The 18,007-nt window shown below is 40.7% G+C and overlaps 1 protein-coding gene across 1 annotated transcript in view; it reads left to right on the top strand.

Moving 5' to 3' along the window:
• The window catches only part of AFF3 (ALF transcription elongation factor 3), a gene marked incomplete at both ends in the record, with an annotated part of 311,611 nt that extends 294,140 nt beyond the window's left edge, over nt 1–17,471 (top strand). Inside the window, 7 exons of the mRNA XM_082278052.1 lie at nt 4,011–4,074; nt 6,712–6,848; nt 8,909–8,980; nt 11,412–11,505; nt 15,573–15,622; nt 15,753–15,967; nt 17,350–17,471. Of these exons, the coding sequence (XP_082134178.1) occupies nt 4,011–4,074; nt 6,712–6,848; nt 8,909–8,980; nt 11,412–11,505; nt 15,573–15,622; nt 15,753–15,967; nt 17,350–17,471 (754 nt within the window). The remainder of the gene's footprint in view (nt 1–4,010; nt 4,075–6,711; nt 6,849–8,908; nt 8,981–11,411; nt 11,506–15,572; nt 15,623–15,752; nt 15,968–17,349) is intronic.
• Between the last annotated feature and the right edge of the window lie 536 nt (nt 17,472–18,007).

Genomic DNA, 18,007 nt, shown 5'->3' with positions numbered 1-18,007 from the left:
AGACCAAAGACCTGGAAAGGGTTTTAACCACAGATCTTTCTGAATTTCATCAGTGGGAAAACACGTTTGCTTCTCCTCAAGATGCCTCTCATCAATAACATATGGTATCTGAAATTAGCATCCAGTGAGATTACCTGTAAAATCTCCAGTCTGAGATTATCACCAATGTAACTAAATAGGCCGAGCTGCAGAGGAGGTTTGCATGGACCTTCACGTTTATAGCAGAGAAGGGTTCTTGGTCACGGTAACTTCAGAGTCTGTAAAATCAGAATATGACTAACAAAATTCATAGATATAAAATGTGCAGCATGCAAAAGACCTCTCCAGAATAATTAATTTATGCATCAGTTTTCTTTTGTGTCTGCATATGTCCATGAGCTCAGGCAACCTCTTCAAGGAACCCATAAAAGAGCGTGTTTTTCTTATTTTTTTACTTCACAACATAATAATTTAAACTAGTATACTGAATTTTAAAAGACAGATTATGTTCATGTGCAATGGGAACCTAAACAAAACTGAGTATTAAACCTTTAATTCTCATTTAAAAAAACCCAGAAAATAATTAAATCTAAGCACCCTTTTTTGTTACTAAAGTGATACAAAAACATACATTGAATCTATTGGACATTTCAGCTTCCCATTTTTACCTAACATGCACATTAGTTATCTGAATAGAAAGGTCATTAACATGTAGCGATAAATTGAAGAATAGTATTTCATAGGTGGCATAAAGACATCAGAATTTGACTTGGCATGTTTATTAACACTACTGAACAAGTTCTGTTTAAGAAGCTAATAAAAATGATACTCTATCCATTTTATCCCAATCCATCTTAATTTCTGTTAGGCATGCCCTGATCTTTAAATCAATCTTCTATTTTTCGAATGGAAATACCTAAACATTCACATGGAGAATATATTTATGCTTTGGTTTAAAATGGCATTTTAATAGCTTCTTTTTTTATTTTAGATTTTGCAAGCAGCTTAGTACAAACCAATGACTTCAGTTTCTGTGTTATGCTTAACCATCCCATAGCAGGGCCGTCAATGCAAGTCTTCCTGGTTCAGGAATGTTCATGTCTCATGCAGGGATAAATCCTGCTGCAAGTTGAAAACCATTTTACAATTAACATATAAATAAGTCAACCATAATTACATTCTGTTATCTCACTTTGTTTTTACAGCCTCTTACCATGCTTCAGACAGGGAAATTAGACATAGAGTGCTGGGTGATACATAGGAGGGAATGTTGCAGAGGATGTATTTTAATGACCTGAGTTTGACAGGCTCATGTAAAAGTTCATCACTTTCATCATTTCAGAGAGATGAGACTTGGTTTGTTGATTTTTCTACTTGGCTTTGCTTTTTGATATTTCATAGTAAACTATCTTCCCTAGGTCAATGCACAAGACAAAGAGAGATAGAACTTAACACTTTTTTAAGAATTGTTTCAGTGTTTCTGAAAATATAGCTATTTTTCTGCATCAAGCTAACACTGTTTCAATGTGTAATATTTTGTAATTAACCAAGAACAGTTTCAGATGGTTCTTCTTATTAAGAACATCTTCTGGGGCATAGGAAGTATTTGCATTGGTAGTAGGTTATGAGATACTGGGGCACAAACCTGTCTAGTCCCCTTTCTGACCTAACAGGTAGAGTAAGCTGGGGTGAAATTTCACTCTGCGGGAGAATAATATTTTAAAGAAAGTTGGAACAGAGGAACTGTTTTTCATATCAACAACGTTTTAGGACAGAAATCATTCTAAATTAGCCAGACTTTGCATTTCATTTCTATCTAGCTATATTTAGGTTTTCTTCTCTTCAAAATAAGGCTGACTAACCTTCTCTGATGCAATTAAACGTCCTTAAAACTGTGTGCACATAAGTAGAAAGAAACCAACTAAGTAAATACACTGTTCAAATAGCCTTATGTTCTTAAGGAAGTTATATGGCTGCCCTCTTCTGTCAGGAGGTTCCCCCATGCTCCCACTTTCCTCAGTTATGGATCTGAGCATGCTCTTACTGCTACCAGCACAAATGTTTTACTCATCCACTCCTCTTCACTTTTTAGATCTGCATCTTCTCTGACTGACACAAAACATTTTGTTAAATATGTGTGCTGAGAAATCTCAATTTCAAGAAAAAAAGTAGTTAGAAATACGAATTTTTTGGGCTGGGATAGTGTTAATTTTCTTCATAGTAGCTCCTATAGTGCTGTGATTTGGATCCATGACAGTGTTGATAATACAGGGATGCTTTAGTTATTGCTGAGCAGCACTCATGCAGCCTTAAGGTCTTTTCTGCCTCTCACCCCACACCTCCAGCAGGGAGGCTGGGGTTGCCCAAGGAGTTGGGAGGGAACACAGCTGGGACAGCTGACCCCTGCTAACCACACCGTGTGGTGCCATGCTCAGCCTATAAAGGTGAGAGAAGGAGGAGGAAGGAAGGAAGGGGTGAATGTTTGGAGTGATGGCATTTGTCTGCCCAAGTCACTGTTAATCATGTTGAAACCTTGCCTTCCATGAGATGGCTAAACACCTGCCTGCCCATGGGAAGCAGTGGATGAATTCCTTGTTCTGCTTTGCTTTATGTATTAATCTGTCTTCATCTTGATGTGCAAGTTTTCTTACTTTTACTCTTCTGTGCTTTTAGTCTCCTGATTCTCTCCCCCATCCCATGGGAGGGAAGTGAGTGAGTGAGTGAGTGAGTGAGTGGAGCTGAGCTGCCTTTTGGAGTTAACATACAACAGATTGCTGAGTGGCAATAGTAACATATCATTTACAACACCAAGCTCTTAAAAGCATGAATAGTAAAAACATGAGAACTCATACTCCAACAACTCAGGAATATCTCGTTTTCTTGAGATGAGGACAAAGGAATTACACTCTAACCAATCCTAAGAAAACTATTTTGCAAGTCAAAACTTCCCTCTCTGAGAGAGACAAGGATGTAGTAACCACAGTATAAGCTGAGAAGAACCAGGACATATTTTAGCTGAGTAGAGAAAGAAGAAGGTCACCTCCCACATGTATGAGACAGGAAGAATCTGCAGGGTCAGGAAATGTGAAGACTTTTATGAGAGGCAGTGACTGAAGATGCAAGGTTATGGTTTGAAATGACATGGCAAATGGCTGTTCTCCACAGTGACTGAGAATGGTGCCATAGGGAGAGCTTGTGGGAGGAGATGAAGAAATTTGCTTCAGCCATGAGGAACTCACTGATGTGGTGACAAGGAGACATCAGTTTGTTTTCAGTTTGAATGAGAGTGGATAAATCTGGTTATAAATGCACTTGTGAATTTCAGGACAGAGACAGAAGTTGAATTTGTGCCTTGCAGTCAGTAGGTCAGGTAGGTTAAGGAAGGGATGGAATCTCCCAGATCTGTTTGAGGAGAAATCAATGGAGAAACTGGCACGAGGAATGCCAGTGGAATTGCAGCAGGTGGCCCAGCACTGAGTCAGAGATGAACTCCAGGCAGCAAAAGTAAACAGCACTCAGCATGCTTACAGATAAGAGGGACAAGAGCGAGATGTAGCTGTGGAGGCAAGCAGGTTCAACGTGTGTTTTCAAAGTGGAGAGATTAAACACACACTTGTTTTGAGAGGAGGGAGAAGCCAAGGCAAATAACAATGTACAGAGAGGAATAGAAAAAGAGGTAAGCAAGCACCAGGGAGGAGAGAAGACAGAATATCTTGTTCCGCTTAATGCTTGTATCCATTTTGCAGATCAGAACTGCACTAATTTGGGAAGCAGTTTATATAATCCATAAAAATGCATTTTATTAGCCTTTTTTTTACTTTGAATCACTGACTTCTAAAGAATGAGAACAGCCATAAATGCTATTGTCTCCACAGGCAGCAATTTGAAAATAGAGGATGCATGGTTACACGATAAGTGTATTTTCTTCATAAAAAATGTTTGCAAAACAGGTTTAAAATAAGGGAAAAATAACCTTAAAATATTCCATACCTCAGAAAATAACAAAATGTCTTCTTATTTTCCCCTGGTAGACCACGCAATGCAGATTACTTTATGCAGGAAGCTAAACGGAAGAAGCATAAAGCAGATGCAATGGTGAGAACATTTTCTTTCCAGTTACATTGCTCCAAATAATTTTTGCAGTGCAGTTTCTTCATCAGTGCAGTATTGCTGGGGTAATTATAAAATCTATTATAAGGATGGCTAGGCTTGTTAAATTAAGAAATGTTTATATAATCAAATGTTCATAGCCCAATAAACTATGACTTAACAAATAATGACTTACTGAGATAAAGGCCTGGATAAATAAAACTTTCCATTTATCCCTTTGCTTTAATTAGTAACTACAGTAATGGAGGCTGCCTAAAGGATCCACATACCTATCTTCTCAGTTTAACTAGCTGGCTAGGTCCTATAATTGCATCTCCAAATTTGGTCTGGTAGCTGAAGTATTTGTACTTTTTTTTAAGAGCTTTGGCTTTTCAGTGCCAAAAGAATACTGGTTTCATGGCAGATGTTTCCCAACATAATCAGAAGCACACAAGGAATCTGTGTAACCCTAGAGGAACACCTAGCGCACAAAGTACTGTTGCAACAAACAGATACTTGACCTTGTCTAAAAATATAGTCAGTAAGAAAAAGGGGAATCTGAGGTTATATGGAGCACTGAAGAGATGCTTGTCTTTCCAACCAAATGGGTGCAACAAAGTATGCAGTGCTGCAGCAGAGCTCTGCTTAGCTGTGCCTCAGTTTTCTCCAAGGCTGTCTTTGTCCAGCACCACGGATAAGCCAGCACAGCCCTAACAACATGAAGTCTCTGGGATGGCAGAACATGGGTGGACCCTGCATTGGCGTGGCTGCTTGGCAGGTGGGACTAGCTGCATTCCTGCCTTGCTCTGTTAGACAGACACTTTGCTATCATACCATCAGGAAAGAAGAAACGTGGCTCAGAGCCTCTGTTTCTTCACCTCTTTTTTCCCAGCTGTGCAGAATGTAAAAAGGCCAAGGAAGCAGAAGCAGGTTTTTCATTTAGGACACTAACACTGAGTTTTACATTCTACCTGAGTTTATTAGCACAAATTTCTATGGTTTATTCAGTTCCATATTACTCTAAAGTGAGTCTTAAAATCAGAAAATATTGTGGAGAAGTACAAATGGTGCATTTTAGTGTGTTGCTTTAAACAGAATGGAAAGGATCACTTAATATGCAAAGGAAATTCTTAGCCTGGAGAGAAATGTTTTTATGGCAGACTCCCAGAAAGAGGAGTTGCAAGCATTATTCTCTGCTCTGCCACAAGTTTGCTGCATGAAAGTCACCTAGGCATGGTTTAAATAGCCTTCTATCAATATCAGGTGGCTGAAATATCCTCCCCATTCAGCTTCCCTACACAGTGGACCAGCACCTTACTTACACCTTTTGAACAGCCCTTTGCATGTGCTTTCTCTTCCTCCCTGGCTGTGTAGGCATCCTGGGGAAAATGCCATATTGCCAAAGTGCCTCCAGGCACTTTGAATCACCTTGCTGAGCTTGACACCACCTACTTTGGCACTGCACTACCTGACACAGGCACTTAGAGTGAGCAGCTTGAAAATTACTCTAAGTCTCTCTGCTCCTCAGTCCCCCATCTGTGAAATTGGGATAATAGCACTTTCCACCCGCACTGGAGCATCAAGGGGAGAAATATAATAAAAAGTTTGTGAAGTTCTCTGGTATGATCGCAGTGGGAGTCATATAAGAACCTAAAATAGATTGAAGCTAGTGTGCCATTCCAAAGTTACTATTTAAAATCTTTATCCCTTGGAAAAGAATAAGGTCCATTAACCTTTCACTGTGTGCATCAGATTTCAACCAAATGCATCCAGTCCATTAATGGGCTTTATGTACTGCAGGAATTCCGACTGAAGGAGAGAGAAGTCAGGACAGAGAGGTATTAGTATGATTCATCTCTCTCTTCACATCAAAAATGAAATTCTGAGGGCAGATAAGTGGCATGTAAGTGTACACATGTGAACATTATATGCATATTTGCATATACACTGTTACTGAGGACATGCATTTATATGTATGTAAGTGCACAAACACACACACAGAGTCAAAGAAGTACCAAAAATAGGAGAAGAAACGGGGTGAGGAAGGAGGATGGCAGAATATGCTGAGGGAGCAGAGCAGTCCCTGAAAGAGGAGGAGGATATAGAAAGCAAATTCCTGACAAGAGGAAAACAATGCTGAAAATGGTAGGAATAAAGAAGACAGGAGAATAGAGATGAGCCTTTGTATAAGAGTTAGTAGTCAAAGTATTTAATTCTCTTCTCTTAGTTCACGATATCCATTACCTTTCTTAGTTGAGTGATAAAAATCTATGTTTGCAAAGATGTGTGAAACTCGTTTTAATGAAGGTTGGAACAAAAGGCAGCATGAGTTTGTGGAATTTCCAGCGCTGGAGGAGTTTTGACAAACACTGTTGGGAATGTCCTAGGCAGAGCCAACCCTTCTTTGGACACAAGAGTGTGGAACAAATAATACTTCAGAGCCTTTTTTAGCTCTATTTTCTGTATCTTATGATTTTCACTGATGCACAGGGTTTGAGGGGTATTAGCTTTCTCACAGGAAAAATTGTGAATCTGAAGATATATCAACTTGTGTCAAGTTTACAATATATGTTGAGAAAATCCCATCAAATGTAACCACATCTTGATGATTACGTTATATCTGTGTCATTTTTTTCTCTCTAGGTGGAGAAGTTTGGAAAGGCACTGAATTATGCAGAAGCAGCACTATCTTTTATTGAGTGTGGAAATGCAATGGAACAAGGCCCAATGGAATCTAAGTCCCCTTATACCATGTATTCAGAAACAGTTGAACTGATCAGGTAGGAAAGGGAGGAGATGATCCCAGAGGTTACTCTGTGAAAATGTGCTCATCTGCATTATCATAGTTTCATACATGCAGTAAAAGGGTAGAAGTGAACTCCTTACAAGGACCTGGTTATGTAATATATATGTAATGTATATGTATTATTTGTGATTTCTTTGGAAATTAAATCAAGAAACTGTGAAGAATAAAAAAAAATGAAACAAACAAAAACACAAACAAAAAACCTCAAAGATTTTCATATTATTTGAATTGCAAATTACTTCAAGAGTTTAATGATGTAAGTCCTGAGCTACTCAATGGAGGAAACTAGTAATCCATACTAATAAAACATTCTTATGGAGTGCTAGCTTGAAAAATGTTGCAACATGTTTAAGATTGCTGTTTAAAGATTACCTGAAAGAAGATGTGAACAGTGATGAAAAATGGACACTCAAAGTCCATTTGATGTGTGTGCTCCTAATATAGCCAGTGGAGTCAGCAGCACAGCTCACCCCAGGGCTATCCCTACCTTTAGTCACCTTCATGGCTCTCCAAACAGGGCAGTCTAGAATTCAGTGCCATCCACAGTCCCTCTGAAGAAAATATGTCTCTTAAGTCCTTTTCTCCATTATAGTTGGTACTTAATATTATTGGCAGTGTCATTGGTAGAGAAAACAGAGGTCAAAATAACTGCAGCAGCTGAGGGACTCTGCAAGAGAGTGACCCCAGACACACTAATGGAGAAATCTGCACTGACAGTGACCATGCTATCATTCCTCAGGACAGTCGACCATGCAGTTCTTGTCAGGATTAAGTTCATAGGAAGTAACACATTTTCATTTTTAATCATATTCATAATGAATCAGGGCTGCTAAAACAAAAGCATTCTTTTGGACTCAGTGTTGATGTGAAGATTTTCTCGCATGTTAGTAATTCCACTGACATTTTATTCCACTTAGGGCTGTCTTCTCATGCATTTCAGTGGACTGAGGCCAGCTTTCTAACTGGAAGGTTATTGAACAAAATCAAATACTTTTTTTCTGTAAGAGAATAGTACATTCCATCTCTGCAATTTTTTCCTTCTTTTTTTTCCATCTCTGTAATTCTTCCCTTTTTTTTTTTTCCCAAAAGGCAGAAAGCTCTTTCTTTGTCTGCCCTGTCTTTTCTCATGGTAGTAAATATATGGTCCTAACTCTGGAAATGAATTTTGCTTGCAGATCCATAGCTTTCAATAATGTGTGTAGCTGTGGCTGTGTTGTAGTGTGATTTGCTGTTGATCTCGCTGCAACTCAGAAAAATAAGTGGTTTGCTAGGTATGCCTGTGGAAACAAAATGTTCGTACTGAATCTTTGCATAGGTATGAGAATTAGAGTTTGAAAGAAAAGGTAAGAAAAAAATCACAAGCAGCTAATTATGGGGAACAGGTATTTTTCTGGAAGTGAGCCCAGAAGCTCTGTGTGTTGTTCTAACCTTGTCTGTTGTTCAGGTATTCAGCTGGAAGCTGAGATTTCCAGAAACCAATTTGTGATTGCATAGCACATACACTCTTGAAACAGCAATGCTACCTCTGTGGATCTTTAATATTTATAGAATTTGAATGTAATGTCATGTGAGCAAAAATAGCTCTGAGCCACATGTTCCCCCTCTGCCATGCTGGGCTCGGAGAAGCAAATCTGGATAGACACACTCAGAACTGGCAGGGTGAGGTCAGCACCAGCTTCCAGGCAGGCTGTCTGCCTTTAAAGACTCCAAAACCCTTTCTGCATGAACTCTGTGTAACTGGGTCTCCGCAGCAGCGGAGGTTATTTCGGTAGGACAGTGTCACCTCGCCAGCTAGGCTCCCCTCTGGACTGACAGATGATCAAGGGAGTTCACAGCTGTTTAAAGAGTGCAGGGATGCACTACTAATGGCAAAATAGCTCTGAAACACAACCAGGAAAAACACATGTATGTCTGGTAACTTGAGCAAATATGTATAAAGGGGCAGATCAAACAACATTGGCCAGCATAGCTCTCTGATCAGTAATATAAAGCTGTGTCAGTTAACTCACACTGGCTTTTTTCTTCTTGCTTAAGGTATGCAGTGAGACTAAAAACCCACTCAGGCCCCAACGCCACGCCAGAAGACAAACAGCTGGCAGCATTATGGTTAGTAGATCAAGCTTTCCTCAAAAGGCTTCTTTTCTGCAGTGAGCCAGTTCCTGAAAATCAGATGCTGGATGCAGCCAGATAGAATTATGTTCTCTAGTGAAATTAAGAGAATACTTTCTGCTCTGGGAAGGCCCAGCCCTTGTAGCACTACCAGGTCTGCATTCTGTCTCTCTAAATAGGCGATTCGTACTTATTTATTGACTGTGACAGGTTGGCTATGCTACATCAGTGTAATTAATTTTTAAATGCATGATGGTTTGTTGTTTTTATGACTGATGTACTTTTGTACCAACAGCTTGGTAAGTTCTTTCGTGGCTGATATTTTAGGCTCAATAATCATAAATTGTATTTATATTATATGAAGGGCAATATGGTGATGGGGATAATTAAGTCCCTTGGATTATCTACTAAATTGAGATTTCTAAATATATATGTAAGCACCTTAGATTCTATAGGATGATTGCCGATTGCTAGTAAAATACTAGAATGTTATTAAAATCATTTTTAATTTAATATCTATGTAGTTAATACATAAAATACCTATTACATGGTTACTGAGTCTCAGTAAGTGGACATTTACAATCAGCAAGTGTGTTTTTAACATCTATTAACCATCTGTTAAAAACCAAAATTAAATGCATGTTTAGCCTCCATAAATAAGGAGCCCTAATTAATCATTTGTATAAAAAGGAACAAAATATTCAGAGATTCAATTTTTTTTAAAATGCCCTTTCGCTGTCACTGGTTTTCTGTCCCATCGAGAGGCCCACAGAATGCATTAATGGCGATTGCTTTAAAAATGCTTAGGTGGGAAAATGACTAAAGAACGGTTTAAAAAGGACATATAAAGCCGTGTTACAAAGGCTTGCTGAGAACTGCCGGAGCGCTTCGGTGCGTGCGGAAACACATCCAAATTCAGGGAGCCGCTGCATCTGTTCCAGCAGGAGAAAGGTCAGCGCGAGGGAAAGCAGACGGAGCCTTCTCTGGGCGATGAATGGCAATCTTAACTCACCGTCTGCCAGCCAGCAGATGAGCTGACACCATTTGCATATGTGCTGTACCTGTGAAGGTGACAGAGGGAGAGTGATGGTGGTGGCTGCGCGGCCGCCGCATCCCGCGGCTGCTCCCGGCGCCCGCCGGGCAGGCTGCCAGCCCGCCCGCTCCCGGCCCGCTTCTCCTGGGGAGACACTGTCCTCCAGCGGCGGCGGCCGGGATTTCACCGCCGCGCTCCGGGCAGCAGCCAGGCAGGCTCAGCAGCCCTGGCGGGGATTGATTTTTTCGGGGACAATTTGCTAATTCGAGGCGTTCATTGAGGTGTGGGCAACTCTTGGGCGCAGGGAGATGGGGAACACTCTGCACTTCCAAACTCAAGGCACCTTCTGGTGCTCCGGATTGGCTCCAAGACTAAATACTGCTTTTAAAAACAAGGCCTCTGCTGCCAAAGGAGAAGCAAAACACACAGGGTTTTTTCCTTTGAAAGTGGAGTTCCTGTAGTGGGGCGCTTTCACACTTGCCCCAGTTTTCACACTTTTTCAATCAAAAAGCTTGCTGGGAAGAGGTGGTGGTGATTCTCACTTTGGAAAATAGACTGGTATACCTAAAGTCACCGGCACAGGAAAGAGCGTATGTGTCTTGAATACTGACTATTAGCTATTGTGATACATAATTATAGTCAATAGCCATTACTCTCATTTAATTATGTAGCTTTAAAGGTGTGTGGCACTCTGCAGACTAACGAGGAGCACAGGGGCAGGCAGTTCCAGTACAGCACGTTGAGATTTTCAGCCCACTGCTGGTTTCCTCTGGGGACCAAATCAGGCAAGTGGCTTGGGAATAGCCTCCAGGCTCCAACAATCTCTGTTCTGGTTTCCTACAGAGGAGCTTGGCCACTGAAATCTGTGCCAGATCCAAGGTTTCCCTTTATCCCAGACACCTCCAGCTGCTGGAAGAGACCACTGGGTGTATACAAAATACATCCACTATAATTTGAGTTCACTATACAGGCTCCAGGCTATTGCAATAAAGTCCCAAGATAAGAGATCTCAAAAAGCTGTCTATGCATTTACAAGAAAAAATACAAATATATGTGTATGTTGGGTTCCAGGATGTCTCTTTTCATGGGAGAGGCTTCTGGCCAAGTGTGCAGACTTCAAGTCAGAATGAAGGCCTGGGAGCCCAGACTCTTCTGCGTATAGTTTGTTTAGTACCTCCTGGGTAGCATTTGTCAGCGTGACCTGCCCTGGCTGTAGTACCTTGCTCTGCTCATTAATCCATGGCAAAGTGTGAAGTACTGCCAACAAATGATGATAAAAACTGTGAGCAAGGTGCTGTCAACCTTCCACTCTGTGTTAGTGTGAGAATTTAAGATATTCAGGGGGATTTCTGTTCAGGAGTCACCCTTTACTTTCTGCTCTCCCTTATATTCCAGTTACCGCTGCCTGGCCCTTCTGTACTGGAGGATGTTCCGACTCAAGAGAGACCACGCAGTCAAGTACTCAAAAGCGCTTATTGAGTATTTCAAGGTGCATTATTTATGGCATGGTTTTAGATCAATGTGTCTTTACAGGAGATACAGCATCTTATTAGAACAGTAGCTGTGCTGGGATTAGTTTGTCCCCTGTGAAGTCAGTGGAGTTTTACTGTAGACTCCCATGGCAACATCTGAGCTCTAGCTAGTTCTGTTACCTTCACAAGGGTCCCTCTTTGAAAAATACACACTATGTCCCTTCACAAAGGATGATAAATTTGTTGTACTAACAGGTATTTTCAGATTATTCTTGGTCGATTGTCTAGTGCTATCCAGCTCTGTTGTGAGTAGGTTTTGCAGATTTTGCTCTAAGAATCCCCTTCGGGATTACACTTCCCACTAGATTACCCATGAGTTGAAGACTTTGATCTAGATCAGTCCTCAGTGATAGATGCAGGCCTTCCACTCAGCAGCATCAGTAGGTAGGACAGTGCAGTGGCACATCTTCCACTCAGGGAACTGTCAAACAGCTCACAGTGAGTTCAGCAGGAGTTGTACAGAGGCATCAGAGGGCAGACAGACCACCTGCCACGTACCTGACATGGCACTGTTGGCTTCCCCTTCCTGCTCTGCTTCACCTGTTACTGCTTCCATTTTTCACTTCTGACAAGTCCAAGCACTGCTTATTTTGAAAAAGACCGGAAGTCTCTCAAAATATTTTAATATATTTTCTTTGACAGGCAACCATTCTCTGGAAAGTATCTCAAGCACAAAATCTTTAAGGTGAAGCTCACCTAGCAGTCAATTCATCCAGAATTTGATGTACAAACACAAAAATTAGCCTTTATCTTCCTAATAATAATAATAATAAAAAAAAGAATGAACATACAAACGTTTTAAGACAAACCACTTTGGGGGACCTGAACAGCCATTTATCTTTGAACACAGGGCTCATCTGTTGGAGTTTTTTTGCAGAGGGAAGAACCTTGAAATGAAAAACATCCATCCTTTGACATTTTGTTAATAAAAAAATTCAAATACAAGCACAAATGCTCATGACCAGATTCTGAACACATGAAGACAAGGAAGGGAATTGACAGATCCGTTATTGTCAAATGGAAATTGAAGTCAATGTAATTGCTTCAAAAATTTAGCAATATATAATTCAACACGTTATGTTTCTCTAACAATTACTTGATTTCAGGGAAAGAAATATGTGCCTATTGAATTATTTTATTTTTCTTGACCAGTTCAGAGAATAGCTGTTTTAAGAACAGCTCTCAACCATGTAAAATGTCTCCTGCTAGCAGACACTGTTTCACAGCAAACATAAAAAGGACTTACACTCTTCTGTAGCCAAGAAGAGTTTGGTTTTTTGCAGAGCTCCTGCTGATACAATGATAGCATAGCTTCACATTAGAAAGTATTCTCACCTTTGAAAGCAAAAATGGGGAAAAAAAACCATTTGCTATAATTTTCAGTGGAAAACAAGCCAATTCTCCACTCCTTTCGTATTTGGTATCTAAAAGCTTTCAAAACCAAGTGACATGAAATGCTGACTGCATTAAGAACTTCCACATGTATTATCAATCAGAGAAAGATTTTAAACCTTGTCACACATTTGCAGGGAAAATTAGACACACTTTTATTTTAGAAAAGAAAAAAATACTATTTAAATCTCCTTTAAGTGGTTTTTTTCCATTACAAAAAAAATGAATGCAGCAGAGAATTAAAAAGAAGTCACAGAAATTCAGGGGCCTGGCACATATGAGAGCATAAAGAAACCAGGAGAATGGGTTGCAGTAGGGAAAGTGGGATAAGAGATGGTCCCTTACAACATTACACTTTTTAGAATCCTTACCTCCACCTTTCTGGTGCAGAACTGAGAGGAAGTTGAAGCAATATACCTAAAATATGAGAAAAAAGGTGTGTGGGAAGTTGTACAATAAGGCAGAGGTTGGTTAGATTTACAGTGGAAGTATCCTTGACTCCAGTTTTCAAATCTTCCTGCTTCCAACTCTGTAAGTAAATAACAGGTACTCAGTTTCCATTACACTAGAGAGATGAAGACAAGTAGTTCTGAGAGAGATCAGACAAGAAAGGGAAAAAAACAAAGAATCTATTCTATAAGAGGATCAAATGCTGAGGATTCCCAGGTTGGTTCTATTTAAGATGGTAAACGAGAACTTTTCCTTTCTTATCTTTTCACACCTTAGCTTTTCCTGTTAAAAAAAAAAAAAAAAGGAAAACCCCTCTGAAGGAAGAACCCCTTGTGGGACACTCCAAAGCTTACTTTTCATATCACATACCTGGGACACAGAAGACCCAGTGTCAAAATGCATGAAGAATGACAGAGTGCACACAGCACTGGTACGATTACTGCTAAAATACAGCCAGTGTTGGGGTGCACATAAAAGATGTGGAAACCCAAGAGGCTGTTCAGAAGACACATAAAAACTGAGGAAACAAACTTTTTTGAAGAGAGGCTCAGGAGATGTGTCCAGTTTAGTGCTGAATGGGTTAAGAGATCATTGTGTACATGGAAACAGAGCTGATAATTTGCAGATGTCATGCAGTACTGCTGGCTTTGGACCAACAGAATCCAAAAGCTAGCACTGAAGTTAGGAGGATTCAATCTTGAAACTGAAACAGCATTTGTGAGGTCTGCTAAACACAGAACACAGGAGAACAAGGAGGATAAGTAGTGTCTAAGAATTCCTATATGGCTAGCTGTCCTTTTTAGAAGGAAAAAAATAAGATAAAGTTAAAAAGTAATTTAGCTTCTTTTAGAAGTGCCAGGATTGGTGGAAAACATGAATTGCAGATGGTGAACACTGCAGGATTACTCCTGGCCTTGAAATCCATGAACATCTGAAGCCCCTTGTTTACCATTTTCCCTTACTAAGCCGTGAGAGACCGAGAGTTTTTGTACTGCTGGAACTGCTTGTAACTCCTGCAGTTTACAACACCTGCAGCCTTGCATTTAAGACAGTATCCATAAACAGATCTCAAGCTGCAGGACTTTGTCTGGTCTCACATGGATGTCAGGAAGAAAGGGCTGTTCTCCAGCACACAATTACCTGCAGGTATGGCTTCAGGAGAGAGCACAAGGAGGTTACTTTCCTCTGAAGAATCAGACTGGCCATTGCTGAATGTGAGGATGTAGATGGGATGAACTAGAAAAGCTTGGTTTCTTACGACTTCTTTCTCACAGGCCTGGGACTAAATCAGTCACTTGGGAGAGGGGTGGAGTTTTTCCACAGGTCAAATGGTCAGGAACCAGCCACTGAATTCCCTTCAATTCCTGGAGGTTTAACTACTAAAATTATTTTCGCTATCCAGTCTCCATTACTGCTGACACCTGAATTTCTCCTGCTCTGTAAATACAGTGCTTGTACAAGGTAATCTCTCCTCAAGCAATTAAATTCTTTAGCCTAAGCACAGTATACCAGAGAGAGTCTTAATGACTCCAAGTATGCAAGAGATGACAGTAAATGATCTAATGGCCCCTTCTCCCCTTCTGGGGATTTCTGGGGAATCCTTCACCTAGGAAAGCCACCGGTCTACGTGGGCAGTCTCTCTGACCTTGTGAATGCTGCCATGTTCAGACCAAGGGGAACAGCTCCACAAGGAGCAATCATGAGGAAGATTTTTGAGCCTGGTGGTTAAAACACCCACTTGAGCTGCAGATCCCGATTCACATCCCTGCGGATGCCAGGCTAGCAGATTTGCAAATTCTTGCAGGTCCTAGGGGAATAACATTTGTCATTGGGGGCAGGAGAGTGGGAGGAAATCTTTCTCATTTTCTTCATCACAAGAAATTCCAGCCTAAACTTCACAAAGAGTCCTGGCAGCACTTTTTTTCTGATTTCCGAGGATTTCTGTGAAAAGTTGCCATTTCACCTAATGTTCTCCTAGTCAGCCCTACGCCAGGGTGTTTAACAGACTGTGTTCTGCAGCACTGCTTCATCATAACACCAAACTAGGCTGAATGGGTTTCTTGCATCATGAGATGCAATTGCATCACTTTCTTTACATTTCTGTACTTTTATACTCTTTAATGTTTTCATTTTGTAGTGTTATATAAATTACATGCATTGTGAATTACTCTTTCCTTTCCAGAATTCATCAAAAGCTGCCCAGAACCCATCTCCTTGGGGTGCCAGTGGAAAGTAAGTTGCACAGAAACTTATATCAGATTGTCAGTCAGAAACCATGTATTTTTACCTGTGGTTTGTTCAGATACTCTCATGTTTTTAATCCAAATACCTTTTAAATAACTGTATTAACATTGGTTTCCAGGAGCACAGGAACTCCATCACCTATGTCCCCTAGCCCTTCTCCAGTCAGTTCTGTAGGATCCCAGGGGAGCACAGGAGCCCCTTCCCCATCTCCTATCATCAGCATCCCGCAGCGCATTCATCAGATGGCTGCCAACCATGTCAGCATCACCAACAGCATTCTGCACAGCTATGACTACTGGGAGATGGCTGACAACCTGGCCAAGGAAAACAGAGGTGAGCAAGGCAAGGCAGTGGCCTGTTCTAGAAGACTGACACATGATTTGGATCAGGAAAATAACTATTTTGATACGAAACCTGGCTGCAAAGTAGGACTGCGGAGGTGATTTTTTTCTTCAGTCTGTTCCTAGTCTGTTCCAAAATAGCTCAAAAAGGCAATTTTGATAGCTGTCTTGTTCAGAAGAGTTGAGCCAGGACTTGTGACAGACAGGTCACAGACTTGGCTGTGAGTAGCACTTACTGCCATCTGTGTCATTCTAGAGAAGAATGTTTGTGGGAAGTAAGACAGCTTCCTGGCCCCAAAGTCATGGAGCTGCATGGGATGTGTTTAGCCAGACCACATCAAAAAGCAGGAGCACACCTCCTTTCTGCAGAAGGAATGAACAGCCCCTAGCCCTCCCCCATCCATAGCAGACACAGATTGGAACAAGGTGCCTGCAGCAAACTTCTCTCAGGTGAACTCGTTTCTGTGAGCAAATGCCTCAGCATCTGACTTGATGGTAAAGTATTCCTTGGTTTTCAGGCTAATTTGTGTATTTAAGGCAAGGACATGGGCAAGATGTGAATCAAAATGAGGGCACCTAAATGTAGGTATGTAGATATGAGTCGGGGGGCTCATCTCCCATTGCAGTTGATGGATCTTTGTTCAATACAGACAGCGCTTCAGAGTGCTGTTCAGTTCACCCTGAAAGGGAGACAGGGATACAATTCACTGAGGTATCCTTACCTACACTGCCACTCCAAAACTCTCCTGTACATCCTGAGTTAGATCTGCCAGTCCAGGCTGTAAGTATCAACTCACTGAGAGCATCTCAAATGGGTGCTACATGCCTCTGAGTAGACAAATTAATTGCCCCTATCCGTGGCACAGGGGTTGGAACTGTCTGATCTTTAAGGTCCCTTCCAACCCAAACCATTCTGTGATTCTAAGTCCTGACTGGCTAATTAGCCAAATTACTCTTTAGGCTAGGTTGGCTATGTTGTACAGGCCTCTATTTCTCTATCATGGTAGCTTAAATATCTAGCATATCACAAATATATCACTGGACTTTGTGTGTAGACTTTTTGATTTAGTTGTCCTCAATTTCAGAATAAATCTTGCCCAACGTCTGTTTGCTTTATCAAGACTCAATGGAAATTAATGAAAAGCAAAGCTGAAGAACTCACTGCTTTGTTCTTTAAAAAGAAAATTGTTGTGCATCAGCCTGTAACATCATGAACCACAGGGCTTTAAAATTAATCTCACCAGCACTAAACTTTCATTCCCATGGAATGTTCAGCCTGACTCAATTTACAAGAGAATAAAATTTATTAAAGGGTGACAAGTAGCAAATAAAGATTCACTCTTCTGATGCTGAATCTTTTTTTTTTCCCTGCAGACTTTTTTAACGACTTGGACGCATTGATGGGACCTATCACCTTGCACAGCAGTATGGAGCATTTAGTTCAGTACACTCAACAAGGACTTCACTGGGTGCGGAATAGCGCTCACTTGTCATAATGACTGTGTGCCATTCACATGGACAGTATCCCTTTCATGGATAATTCAGTTATTCTGGACACTGTGCTACAGAAATAGTCAGCTACAGCATTGATCCAAACAAAGGTGAACATTTCTTCAATATTGAGCAAAATTTTTCTGAGTGTAGACATGTATGTGTGTAGAGGTACAATATACAGTGATGTCTCTTCAGAATTAATTGTTCTGTATCACTCTCCAAACATTTTCATGAATACTATAAAGAACTGATCTTAATGCACAAACATACCCTTTCTATTCTTGTACTGAAAAACTCAGAAACCAAAATCTTATGGGTTGATTGAACCAAGTGCAATAAGCACAGATCCTTGTTCAGGAAAGCTCACAATAGATTCTTAACTTTAAGCTTGTACTGAAATCCTGATGACTTCAGCAGAGCTTAAGCACATACACAGGGGCTTTCCTGAACTGGAAGGAATGAGGGCAAATCATAGACATGGAGAATTTTTACTGCAAGCATGGACACATCACAGAAGTTTCCATATTAATGTGCCATC

Source organism: Coloeus monedula (genome assembly GCF_965178545.1).
Source record: "Coloeus monedula genome assembly, chromosome: 3".
Lineage (NCBI taxonomy): Eukaryota > Metazoa > Chordata > Aves > Passeriformes > Corvidae > Coloeus > Coloeus monedula.
Note: the sequence above shows the minus strand (reverse complement) of the source record. Positions and strands in the feature narration are given on the sequence as shown.